The following is a 12,558-nucleotide window of genomic DNA, read 5'->3' on the forward strand; positions in this document are numbered from 1 at the left end:
AGTTTCCGTTCATGTCAAGCCAGAGATATCCTTGATTTGGTTTTGAGCGTTTTGATCTACGCCTCCTCGCTCTTAATGAAGTTAGAATGATTGTTTGCATTTCTATATTCACATTATACGTTCTGTCGAAATAGCTATGTCTCTCTGTCTCTTACGTTGGGCTGAAAGAGAGGAAGAGACAGATTGCTAATCTTCGTCGTTTATACAGCCCTCAACTTGTTACGTCCATCAAAAAGCATTACGACATGCCTCTCCTGCTTAATTCAGTTTTGTAGCTGAGACCTAGATAACAATACTCTCTTGTTCGCCCTACGTCATATGTTCTAGTTGACTATCAGTCTTCTGCTACCGAGCCCCCTGATATGGAGCTATCCGTGAAAAGACGTATATAGATGGATTAAGTAAAACCACAGGGTTATAATTCCACTCATCTCTATAGATCATTCGTAACAGCATAGACCAATCACATGGAAAGCAGGTTTTAATATCGTAGGAACAAATAAAAAAGGGGATCAGTCCGTTGCCCTCCCAATCCGCAAACGAAGAAGAATACTGTACTGCTCTTCCTTTCTTTCCCTCTTTCTTTTTGAGTGTCCCTTTTTTTTGTCGCTTCTCTCCTTCTCTCCTTTTCGCTTTTTTAGGCTCTCCCAGCAATGTAAGACTTGATCGATGATCTTTCAATCGAAATATTTTCATAACAAAGGTTCACGACAGGAGGTGCCAACCAACTAGATCGGTGCAAAGAGATTAAAAGACAATTGGAAAAGAAAGAGAACATGAAAAGTGGACCACCTGAACGCCAGCCTGATGCCACTCTGCTTGGTCCCATCACTCAAGAAGCCCACAATCCGCGGGGGAATACTAAACATGAACAGAACCAACAAGAGAACGGTAAAAGACGAATTCTTGTTTTATAGCATAACGTGTGTTTATTTTGCGACGGCCGCACTGGATTGATATGGAGGTTAGTTGCCTGGTCAAGTTGGGTAAAGCGTTTATGCAAAAAGTTTCAACGAACCTCAAGACTTGTGTCCGGAAGAAGGCGCCCTTGGTCTTCTCAATAACCTGCTGGTACACCGACTGAGGGGGGTGGTTCATGATCACTGTGCCTTCCTTATAATCAATCTTGGCATCGACTCTGGTATCGCGGATGAGGTTGACAATCCACTTCTCACCCTCATCCTGGTTCAGGCCGAGACGGGTGGAAAGATCCCTGTATCACGTTAGTATCCTTTCTGTCTGCCCAGATTGCAATATTCATTCTCGGTTACATACTTGATATCAATCCGTTGGTGGATCTTGCAGTAGCTCTCGGAGATAAGGTGACGGGCAGCCTCGACGAAAGCATCGGCCGCAGAGACGAGGAAGAAATCGCTCCTCAACACATCCTCGGCCTCACCCAGCTTCTTCTGGGCCTCCTCGAAATCGAAGTCGATGTATAAAGCCTTGACAAAGTCGGTGATGGGGTCGGAGTATTCGTAGCCCTCCTGGCGGACAACCCGGATGAGGTCCTTCAGCTGCTTCTGGTAGAGACTGCTGCTCTTGTGTGCACGGCCGCGGTTGGTGATAACAGCGGCAGCAAGGTACCGCAGAATCCAAGGGCAGTGGGTCTGAATGGTGTTGATGTAGGCAGGGGAGAAGAAAAGGTCGGTCAGGACATCGCGGGCGGGGTCGTAGTTAAAGAAGGGGAAAAGGGACCAGTGGATCAACCAAGAGCGGTTCTGTAGCTGACCCAAGGGGTTGTTGAATAGGCGGGTTTCGATCGACTCCTTGGCCTTCTGGACCTCCTCCATGGCAGCCTCCCAGCTGGTGGTCAAAATCTCTGAGGCAAGCTTACCCCATGTGGCCGAGGCAACCTTGTCGTTGTCGGTGGAAAGAACACGGAACTGATACAGCAGCTCGGCAGCGTTACCGTAGCTACCACAGCTGTACTGAAAGCGGCCGTAGTCGAAAAGGCTGTTGACCATCTCGGGGGTAACGCCGTGCTGTTCCTCGAGGAACTTCAAGTTGGCAACCTTGTCACTCCGCAGGTTACCAACAACATCCTCATCCTGAAGCAATTCGGTGATCTTGGCGCTCTCCTCCTGGTAATGTTGCAACTTAGCGAGAACCTCCTCCCTCTTCTTGACAAACTCATCGGGAATGGTATCGGAGTTGTTGATTTCCTGCCACAGGTTGGCGACATAGTCGGTCATGTTGGTATGTTTCAGCAGCTCATATTTCGCCCGCACAATCTCCTTATCATCATCCTGGCCGGAGCTGAATTCGAGCAGAGGGAAAACAAGATGGCGGTCGAGGAAGGGGATCAACTTGGGTAGCAAATCATATTGGTTGGCGATCTCTTCAGCGGTCTTGGGGGGGTGAGCGGCGGCACCGCTGAGCAAAGTTTCAGCGGAGGGGGGAACGTTGGCTGCCATGGTGAACGACTGAGGACGGCGGCAGCGTCTCGAGGGAAGATAAGGAGGAGGGGGGGAAGAGGGCGTGGAGAAGGAGATGATGCGATCTCTGACTGAAGTCAGTGTGCGGCGGTCTTCTCTTCTTTTGCGCTGGCGAAAATGTGGGCGGGAGGGCTGGCGGTCCCGCTAGGCCTACTTGGGGCTAGCGCGCAGTCTCCGCGCAAGAAATCGCTTTTCATGCAAAGATCGGAAGACACTCGATCCTCTCTTACAGCTGCTTGCTCGCGTCGTGCTATTCCCCTCAACGTTGGGTGATTCGGTGTTGGGTTGCTTGCCTCGGATTCAACGCCTTGGGAATCTCTCCTGTTGCTCTTCCCTTCCATAGATCTCTCCTGGACCGATGGCGTCTCTCCTGCAGTCCCGTCCCGTCTGCTCGACCGTTCGCAAGCAGTCGACGGTTTTACCTACCTATCTTCAAAATGCTTCGCAGTCCGTTGCTTCTACTTCAAGGACATGTAGCTCATTCTCTACACTATCTTCATCCTCTAGATTGATCAATTCTCGTAAGTAGTACAAGGCTTCCGCTATTCCATGCCTGGTCCCGGTGGAGGACAAGCTATCCTATTATATAAGGAAGAAAAAGAGAGAAATTTGGGCGTGAACAAAGAGAACCTTCGGAGGAAAGCTAACTGATCCGTTTCAGAACATTGCCTCCGGTCCCTCCAACGCTTCAATCCCCGCTCCGCAGCTCCTACACAGCAATGCCGGACCTTCCTGGTACAATTAAAACGCCAGTCCCAGACCCTGAAAGAGAACGCCCCTTCGACAGCTACTCCCCTCCCATCATCGGCCAACTTGCAACTCACAAATCTTCCCTATTTCATTCGTCGTACTGCCTCGAACCAACTTCCAGTATACCTGGTCACCAAGGCCGGTGGTACCAAGCAGCAGACCAAGATACAGAAGACCGAAGGTGACCTGGATGCTCTTAGGAACGACCTTGCACGGTATCTGGGTCTTGAGTCCGGCGAGCCTCGCTCCCCCAAGAGCTCAGACATTACAATCAACCGTCTTAATGGACACATCATTGTCAAGGTACGCTTTAGTCATGTGCCCCTAGCGGGAGCATCGTATGATGCTAACCATACGCGTTGCAGGGTTGGCGAAAGCCTGAGATTCAGAAATTCCTTTTGGAGCGTAATTTTTAGAAGATGAAAAATCCCAAAAAGCCCTGGATATGAGTAATTTGCACGTCCCTCTCCATCTCCCTCCACTATCCGCTCGATCATCGACTTCCTATCCATCTTCCTGGCAAAAGTTCTGAACCAGAAGGGTTATATGTCGAATCCACCACAGGGCATCCGGGAACTTAAGTCTGCCGAAATGAATTATACACAAATGGAAAGTAGAATGGAAAGAATACAGGCAGCAGACACCTGACTGAGAAGGTCTTTTGCTGATCATCGGCAGAGGATGGTCCTATTTACTTTCTACTGCACCCCTTTTCTTTTTCCCCTCTTATCTAGCTTTATTTGCTTTGTATTATCTTCCGTGCTGGGTGTTCTGTCGCATTTTCAGTTTTGTTCGTGTCGTCGGAAGTTCGGCTTGTATTCTGGCATGCTTTCTGCCATTTTCTCACTTCCTGATCTCACCTCTCCATCTGCTTCGTGCCACTTTTCTGTCTCTTTGTACATTTCCATGACTTCACGGTTGCTTTTGCGCTAATTCTGTGGCTAATGTCGACGAATGGCTGGGTTCTCGTGGGCAGAGTATAGCATGCGCAAACAGAATAATTAGGTCTAGGCAGTAAATCTGAATATGTCTTGATAGACACTGTTCTGGCGCCTGAATTGCATTCACGTAGCAACACATGGTAAATGAAGGAAATAACTCATTGAATGGGCTATCGCAACCCGAAAGAAAGTGTTTTTTTTTTTTTTCCATTGAACCACAGGTTCTATATCATAGATCATGAAGTGGCAGGCGTGTCACTGGACGACTAGAGTCGGGATGAGGTCCAACATTTATATAGCACATTAGTAGAAACCTGCACTTGCGCATCATGCCCCGAACGAGGGCATTTACAAGGTTCACCAGTTCTTTTACACCAAAAATGACGATGAATAGTGGGATCCATCAGCGGGATCCAGAGACCAAGTAAACCAAAACGAGAAAAGGTAGATAATAATGACCATGAAGTAAATTTACCCATTGAGACATCATGCATGATCTTTCGCCCGAGGGTATTGAGCATTGTACAGCGATAAGCAAAGATACACAAATCAAAAGGTCACGCCTCACGTATCTTCCCACCGGCGCCAGACAAAATCACAGGAATAAATGGTTTACTCAATAGAAGACATGACAGAAGTAAACATCAAGATGGCATATTGAAAGTGATGCTAGACATTCACCGACGCTATAAATAACCAAAAGAAAAACCAACCACACACCCCCTATTTAAAGCCAGGTCATTCTGCCAGTCGCGCATACGTTATCAATTGCCGCACGACGCCAGGATCCACATTGTGCATGAGCAACGCCCCGAGTAAGCTCTCTTTCTTTGGGATTATCCCAGACGGGAACCGCAACGCCGAGTTCGAGTCGGCATGTTTAGACTTTTCAGCCAGTCTCCTGAGAATAGCCAACCCTCGGTTAATGATGGAACTATAGGCGGCAGCTTCCGCTTCAGCCTGTCCTCTGGCAGCATGTGATTGACGGGGATTATTGTTGGTGGGGGGAACACGTTCGGTACTCAAGAGGCAGGAAAGTCGAAGAAGATGAATGGCAAATCCATCAACCGATTCAAGCCATGATTTGGCAAGGTTACCGTCTGCAAACCCGGAAAGGATGTCGGCGGCTAACAAGCCCTGCATGAGGAAAACTTTGCGAGCATCTGCTATGGCTAACGGCTTCCGAGGCTGGTCGGGAACGGGGCAGATAGCGAGGCCAAAGGCACGGGTAAGCAGTTCGTGTTGAATGCCACTCCCGTCCCCGGAGAAGATTGCCTTGAAAAACGTCCTATTGGGCTCATCGCGCGCCAACAGCTTGGCTAAGCTGTCCACCGCAGCCGGTGTATACTTATGGACGGAAGCACTGTAGGCGGTGAACATGACGCCATCCGCTCCCTGACTCGGTCCAGGGAATGGGGCAAATGACAGGAGAAAATGTAGGAGAGAGAGAGCTTCTTCTTTGCTCGGCAATTGAATGGTGTGGGCCAGGTTACTCAGATATATGACTGTGTCCTTCATGAAATCCAGGGTATTCTGATTATTTCGTAAAAGCATGTTCCGAGTTCCCAAATAGCGGACGATAGTGGAGATGAATTGCACGACCGGTGGCGTTGAAAGTACCCCAAAGTTCGACTCGGTAAATGAAAAGTTGCGCAATATCGTTGTGATACAGATGAGTCTATCAACAGCTCGATCTAGATCATAATCAAGACTTCCAAATTCGGGAATATCGGCCAAGGATGTCCACTCTGACTGACAACCCCGAGTAACCTCTTCATACGATGGAAGAAGCATGACATCTGACACCTCAGCAGCATGCTCAGCAAGGAATTCAGCTTGGTCTTCTGCACACTCGACCAAGCTGTCAACCAAATCCTCGCAATTGTCCAGTGAGATTTGAATTGCCGGTTCACAGGATATCGTTGCAAGGGTATCTAAAGCCAGACGCATCTCCGCGTGAATCCCTGACTTGATACTCATCGTGAGTGCGTGTATATCAATTACACCAAGTTCGGAGAAGGCGGGAACGTTAGGCTTGAATCTCGCGATTTCTTCACTCAGCTGATAAATTTCATCCACCGCGACTGGGCCATGGAGTTTACTTTCTGGCAAGACCATAGGCTTGAAAGGGTCCTCGATCGGATGCTTCAGAGGCTGGTCCGGAGTCTGATCAAACTGCTCGGACACCTTTCCGGACACTGAACCTGGACCTTTGGCAGATGGTGCGGGAGACTGGCCGGATAGTTGCCCAGTAGAGTCGTGGGGCGTTGCAGGCGGTTGAGATTGGCGAGAGACGCTGAGCCTATGCTGCTGTTGTTGTTGTTGTTGTTGTTGCTGCTGCTGCTGCTGCTGCTGCTGCTGTTGCTTATTTGGCGCCTTCACTGGTGTAGGAGGAGCAAACCCATTAGGCACGCTGTTAGACATATTGTTTGGTGCTGGTGCATTACTAGGAGAAGGCTGTCCAAGTTGCTGTGAAGCGTCAAAACTTGGACTTGGCTTCACAGATGGTGACTGAAACTGCATGCCTGAGGGGTCACTAGGTTGTCGCGGTAGCGAACTTTGCTGCATCTGATCCGCGTACTGTTTCTGCTGTGTGCTAAGGAAAGCTTGCTCATAAGCAGCAAGGTTTCGCTGGTAGTGCTCCCGAATCTCTTGTACGGCCATCGGAAACTGCATCGGGGGATATTGAAGCTGTTGAGCTATTACCGGCCACATGTTCGCAGCGTTGATCTTCTTTGACCCACCCAGCTTCATAACGGTAGCGTATAATTGCACCAAATTGATCGGGCGCCCACAGACAATGGGATTCGGATCCAGAGGTAGGTTTCGCGACATCATAAATTTCTGCAACGACCTCATAAAACCTTCCGGGTTGGGAGGTTTCGACATCGTCTGCTGCATCTGTCTGATGGCCGCCATTTGTTGAGGGTTGGCCATGGCGTTCATACCAGCCGCGACGGGACGCCCTGCCAGAGCGGGGTTCATATTTATCGGACGGCCTTGGTTCTGCATTTGAAGAGCGTGTATTCGCTGTTGCTGCTGCTGTTGTTGGGCAGCCATCGCCTGGTATCCCTGTGGCATGCCACTGAAATGCGCTTGCATCGGTGCTTGCACACCGGCGGAAGTCATCGCGGTTGCAGGCGAAAACTGCCCTCCCATACCCTGGGGGAATGGTTGACCAGGAATGAACGAGCTATTTTGCGGGGTGTTGACTCTACTCGGATGATCCGGCTGCGACGGCGACATGTGGGGCCCAACATGAGGACCAGCGGGAGAGAATGGACTGGGGGACGCTGTTCCCATTCTTTGCACACCATGTTGGTCGAAGTCCTGGATAATCGGTGACTGACTGACATTTGGCGAAGTCCCTTGTTGAAGATGTTGGTACTGAGCAGGATGCGGGGCGAATTGTGTAGCGCCATTTGTCGGTCCTTGGTACCCAGGGAAAGGCACCTGGTGAGGCGTCTGCGATCGCGAGGCAGCTAGTCCACCTGGTGCTTGCCGGGGGGACATTGAGATGCCATCTTCGGGACGTGGGCGCTTGGACGGGATCACCTGGTTAGGATTGTGGAAACCAGGAGACGCATTTCGCGGCACGCCATTGAACATGCGCTGGAATTGGTTAGGGTCGGGAGTAGGAGATGCATGGAGGAATGCGGTGGAAGGATCTATAGTCGCCTGGTGAAAGGCACCATTATCATGGTTAGGGAGGTTCGAGGCGTCGGCTAGCCAGGCATTCATGTCGTGTGGTTTTACCAACCCATCTGCAAGGTGAAAGCTGTCAGACTTTATGAGACATAAGAATAGAGACTGATTTCAATCATCAATAAGTATCAACAATAGATGCGATATCAAAGCCATCATGGTTCCAGATAGAAAGATGATTAGCTGAAAATCGATCAATTGTCGTTTTGGGGGTTCTAGACGCGTCAAGCCGGAGTGTGAGGCGAGTCGCGCCTTGGTCTGCGACACCGAACACACTACAGTCTGGGCCGACATGGAAGTGAAGTAGAGGATGGGTAGGATAAACTGGGGTAGGAAACTGTTTCTTTGTAGACAAAGGAACAGTAATGATGTACATACCGACAAGGCTGGACAACTAAAATGCCGACTCACAAGCGGAGGATGGAAAGCCGGTCCCGAAATGGTAGCGGTTCGAAGGCCTGAGAGAGGTTGCGAAGATGTGAGGTCACGGGACCATGGGCGCCACAGGCAGACAAAAGTACCTGGTGTAATAACAGACTAACGAGCTGGGGACAGGAACCATTAGCAAATAGCAGGAGTAGGGTAGCTTCTAGACTAATACAAGAGTGTACAAATAAGATAAAAATAATAAATAAGAATTATGGGTAAGCCATCAAACAATCAGAAACTATCATTTGGAGCGTGCGTGATAGACCCGAAGAATGGAGAGACGGGTAGCAGTGCGTGGCCACAGTTGGTGCAAGCGTGTGATAGGCAAAAAAAGGTAAACCCAATAACTGAAGACAAGCGGGTGGGAAGGAATGACATGACAGGCGTACCTGAATAATGACTGCAATAATCTGTAGGGCCGTGTTAAATGTTGTATTTTAATTTAGAATTTTTTTCGTTTTAATTTTAATTCCCCTACTGCCTTGGGGAGGAAAGGGAGATCGCTTGGAAGAAAGGAAAAGTGGAGGCACGGGGTAGATAGGCAGGAATGGAGACGGGCGTGGAGAGAGAAACGGACGCCTCAGGAGTCAAAGGCAGCTAAGGACAAGAAACGGGATAAGACAAAAAGGGAGGGTACATACGAAACTGGCGTATGACTTCCAGTAAGTTATTTTACCAGTGGGCAGCAAAACACAAGGAGAAGTCTCAGGCAGTCATGAGCAGTCGGTTAGCATTGGCGGTAAAAGGGGAAAGAGAGGGAAAGCAGTAGGCGGAAAGCGGCGGCAAGACGAAAGAGGCTGGAGCTTAGGTAACAGCCATGGGTGGATCGATGGGTATCCCACTTTACCCCTTTCGGACATCCTGGTCAATCACAGGTTTGTTCCATGAGCATTTGACTTCGTCCAACTGATTTAGAGCATTCATCCTGAAGGACTTGGTCGGGTCTCTCTCTTTCTCTCTCTCTCTCTCTCTCTCTTTCGTTCCCCTGGAGAGAACCTCTACCATTTTTTTTTCTTCACGCTGAGAAGTTGAGGTGGTTGTTGGAAGACTCGGTAGTACTAGTGATCCATTTAACTGGCCAAGATCAACTACTACCAAATTAGTAGTACGGTCTCAATCCGACCTGCTGGTGTGTCCAAGAAAGTAACCACTCGGGCATGTCTGTAACCTGTCAAAAGATACGGTGATGGTAATATGTTGAATGGTTTTGAATATGTTAAAATAGTTCGGTTTCTGCTGGCTTGGGAGATCACCGAATCCTCAATTGCCTGGGTGGATGCATATGTGGGTGTCGAAATGGAGAGTGTGTTTGTGGTAAAGAGAAACTGCGTCAGGCAGAATCTTGGGAATGAGCTTTTCAGGAGGACCTGCAGACCGAGGAGCGCTAGATTGATGGAGGATGAAGAAAAAAAAAAAACCAAACATAAAAAAATATCATTGTGACAAGGAAATAGACGATGAGGGCACCTGATTCCCTTATAACAGTGTGCCATCAACTACTCCGTGCTAAGCCCACCCAGTAAATCCGCCCAGTCTGAGTAGTCGATGTATGAATGGATAGATTGCGGACCGCACTTGTTATTCACTAGCCCTTGCACGCATCTATTTAATTTTACATTGATCATGCTTTAGGTCTCTGTCTCTGTTTCCCTCTTTTCTGTTTTGAACAAGGGCCGTTCATTGTCCCACTTGCCACGTCCCGACGTTTCTCCACTATATAATGGTATTTAGTTGGTAATAGATGATAGGTGTGAACCGGTACCATTAGTAGTCAACTAACACCATCGTTATGAGGGCACTATGGCTAGTTCGATTATGATTTAGACTCTTTTCTGTGGTTCGGAGAACTCCCGGTTATTCAGTCAATCCCTTGAACCCAGATGATGGGGTATTGACGAGAATAAAACACAGATTGAAATATCGACGGAGCGACCATCGGCGATCTCTCACCATATATATAACCCCTCGGGATAACTACTGTACACACCACTCTATGGATAACAACACACCATGTAGGAACTATATATCAGATGCTATCTGATCGGCTCGAACTGTCTTGAGTTTACATGGGACAGTTATCTATAGTTATCTAAATTATAATAGAAGTAATGATCAGTGGCTACTTGTTGTATAGCACCAGGTTAAGGTATTTTGTGAATGAGAGATCGGGATTGTTTCTACGGAATGCAACACAGTCATTTGACATTCGATATGATTCTCACAGATGCGTTGCCACATTGGGGCATTAGACACAGTTGCCCGGCAGTGACGCTGTACTAGTATTACTGCTAAATCTTGGGGCCGAGCTCCTACCCACGTGACCGAAACCGTAAGCTACGTTGAGCCAGTTTGGTTATGATCAAAGCAAAAGCTCCGATTCCCTCAACACTACCTCGCCGTTAGATCTCTCGCTCAGATATCTCAGCCATCATTCATACACCCCTACGATCGAATTCTCAACGTTACCGCTTCTTACCTGTGTTAGATTTCCACCATGGGAGACGTCGCCGTGGAGAATCCGGCGAACAACGTCACGCCTCATACCAAGCCGGCACCATTGGATACCATCCCCAACATAGACTCAATCGAAGGCACAGGGACTGATGGAGGCGACGAATATGCTACTTTGAAGAAACTCCAGAGACATTTAGAGTATGTTGGAAACGGAAAGTCCCCATGGTCTGTACTGACGCTTCAATAGATACATCCAGCTCCAGGAGGAGTACATCAAGGATGAGCAAAGGCAAGCTAGTATTATCCCCCCACCTCAGCGGCGATATTTTTAACACCGAACTCGAACAATAGGAGCCTGAAAAGAGAACTTGTTCGTGCACAGGAAGAAATTAAGCGGATACAAAGTGTTCCCTTGGTTATAGGCCAGTTCATGGAGGCGATTGACCAGAAGTACGGCCCAAATTGCATTTGATAGAGGGGACCTTGCTAATGGAGATTTTCCAGTACCGGAATCGTGCAATCGTCAACCGGCTCGAATTATGTCGTCCGGATTCTATCCACGCTCGACCGCGAGAAGCTCAAACCATCGTCCTCGGTCGCTCTCCATCGCCACTCCAACGCCCTTGTCGATATCCTACCTCCAGAGGCCGACTCCTCCATCGCTATGTTAGGCGAAAATGAGAAACCAGACGTCACGTATGCCGATGTTGGTGGACTTGATATGCAGAAGCAGGAAATCCGCGAGGCAGTGGAATTGCCATTGACGCACTTCGACCTGTACAGGCAAATCGGTGGGTTGATAAAATTGAATGAGCTGTGGATTGTGCAGTATTACTTACTATCGCAGGTATCGATCCTCCTCGTGGTGTCCTGCTATACGGCCCTCCCGGAACAGGTAAGACTATGCTGGTCAAGGCGGTGGCGAATAGCACAACTGCCAGCTTCATCCGAGTAAACGGCTCCGAGTTTGTCCAGAAGTACTTGGGTGAAGGTCCTCGCATGGTCCGTGATGTGTTCAGGATGGCCCGGGAGAATGCCCCCGCTATTATCTTCATCGACGAAATCGACGCCATTGCCACAAAGCGTTTCGACGCCCAAACTGGTGCCGATCGTGAGGTTCAACGTATTCTTCTGGAACTCCTCAACCAGATGGATGGTTTTGAGCAATCGAGCAATGTTAAGGTCATTATGGCTACTAACCGGGCCGATACTTTGGATCCTGCTCTGCTGCGTCCAGGTCGTCTGGACCGAAAGATCGAGTTCCCCTCTCTTCGTGATCGGCGAGAGCGTCGGTTGATTTTCACCACCATCGCATCTAAGATGTCCTTGTCCCCTGAGGTCGACCTTGACTCGCTGATTGTGCGTAATGAACCCTTGTCTGGTGCTGTCATTGCCGCCATCATGCAGGAGGCTGGTCTACGAGCCGTGCGGAAGAACCGGTACAACATTATCCAATCTGACCTTGAGGATGCTTACGCTGCCCAAGTGAAGACTGGACAAGAAGCGGACAGGTATGTTATTTCATTCAGTTATGTTACCCCGTTTATGACACCCTACTAACCACCTATCTGCAGGCTTGAGTTCTACCGGTAAATGGGGTATATTTATTTTTGGTAGTAATTAATGAGCTAGAAATGCCCAATCACGTGGCGAAAGGGTATTCATGCAGTTGTAACGTCAAGCTTCAGACTCTTATAACATATGTAGGAAAATGATTGATGTGTTTTGAGGTGCCCACCGTGGTGAAGCAGGAGGAAGTACGTGTAATGACTCGATCAAATGAGGGTATCTCTACTAGTAGTACGTAGTCTCATAGCTCCGCCTCGGCTACCTATCGGGGG

The 12,558-nt window shown here is 48.8% G+C and overlaps 4 protein-coding genes across 4 annotated transcripts; 2 read left to right on the top strand and 2 right to left on the bottom strand.

Moving 5' to 3' along the window:
• Nucleotide 1: 1 nt before the first annotated feature.
• On the bottom strand, nucleotides 2–2,641 carry F9C07_2277803 (eukaryotic translation initiation factor 3 subunit E). Its single transcript, XM_071510258.1, has 2 exons — nucleotides 1,276–2,641; nucleotides 2–1,213 (listed from the first exon to the last, which is right to left on the bottom strand). Exons 1-2 carry the CDS (start codon nucleotides 2,415–2,417, stop codon nucleotides 862–864), a joined length of 1,494 nt encoding a protein of 497 aa, XP_071363910.1. The 5' UTR covers nucleotides 2,418–2,641; the 3' UTR covers nucleotides 2–861.
• Nucleotides 2,642–2,796: 155 nt separating this feature from the next.
• F9C07_2226118 (mitochondrial 54S ribosomal protein mL49) lies at nucleotides 2,797–3,604 on the top strand (the record flags this gene model as incomplete). The annotated part of the gene is made up of 3 exons (XM_041289940.2): nucleotides 2,797–2,959; nucleotides 3,100–3,491; nucleotides 3,554–3,604. The coding sequence occupies 3 exons, from the start codon at nucleotides 2,797–2,799 to the stop codon at nucleotides 3,602–3,604; spliced, it is 606 nt and encodes a 201-aa protein (XP_041143108.2).
• A 1,263-nt stretch (nucleotides 3,605–4,867) lies between these two features.
• On the bottom strand, nucleotides 4,868–10,595 carry F9C07_2277805 (DNA-binding proteins Bright/BRCAA1/RBP1; the record flags this gene model as incomplete). Its single annotated transcript, XM_041284830.2, has 4 exons — nucleotides 8,905–10,595; nucleotides 8,653–8,673; nucleotides 8,213–8,379; nucleotides 4,868–7,893 (listed from the first exon to the last, which is right to left on the bottom strand). The coding sequence occupies exon 4, from the start codon at nucleotides 7,868–7,870 to the stop codon at nucleotides 4,868–4,870; it is 3,003 nt and encodes a 1,000-aa protein (XP_041143109.1). The 5' UTR covers nucleotides 7,871–7,893; nucleotides 8,213–8,379; nucleotides 8,653–8,673; nucleotides 8,905–10,595.
• On the top strand, nucleotides 10,596–12,472 carry F9C07_2130354 (26S protease regulatory subunit 6B). Its single transcript, XM_071509112.1, has 6 exons — nucleotides 10,596–10,915; nucleotides 10,965–11,006; nucleotides 11,069–11,167; nucleotides 11,222–11,508; nucleotides 11,565–12,228; nucleotides 12,292–12,472. Exons 1-6 carry the CDS (start codon nucleotides 10,758–10,760, stop codon nucleotides 12,308–12,310), a joined length of 1,269 nt encoding a protein of 422 aa, XP_071363911.1. The 5' UTR covers nucleotides 10,596–10,757; the 3' UTR covers nucleotides 12,311–12,472.
• The last annotated feature ends 86 nt before the right edge of the window (nucleotides 12,473–12,558 follow it).

The sequence above is a fragment of the Aspergillus flavus genome, chromosome 2 (assembly GCF_009017415.1).
Source record: "Aspergillus flavus chromosome 2, complete sequence".
Taxonomy (NCBI): domain Eukaryota; kingdom Fungi; phylum Ascomycota; class Eurotiomycetes; order Eurotiales; family Aspergillaceae; genus Aspergillus; species Aspergillus flavus.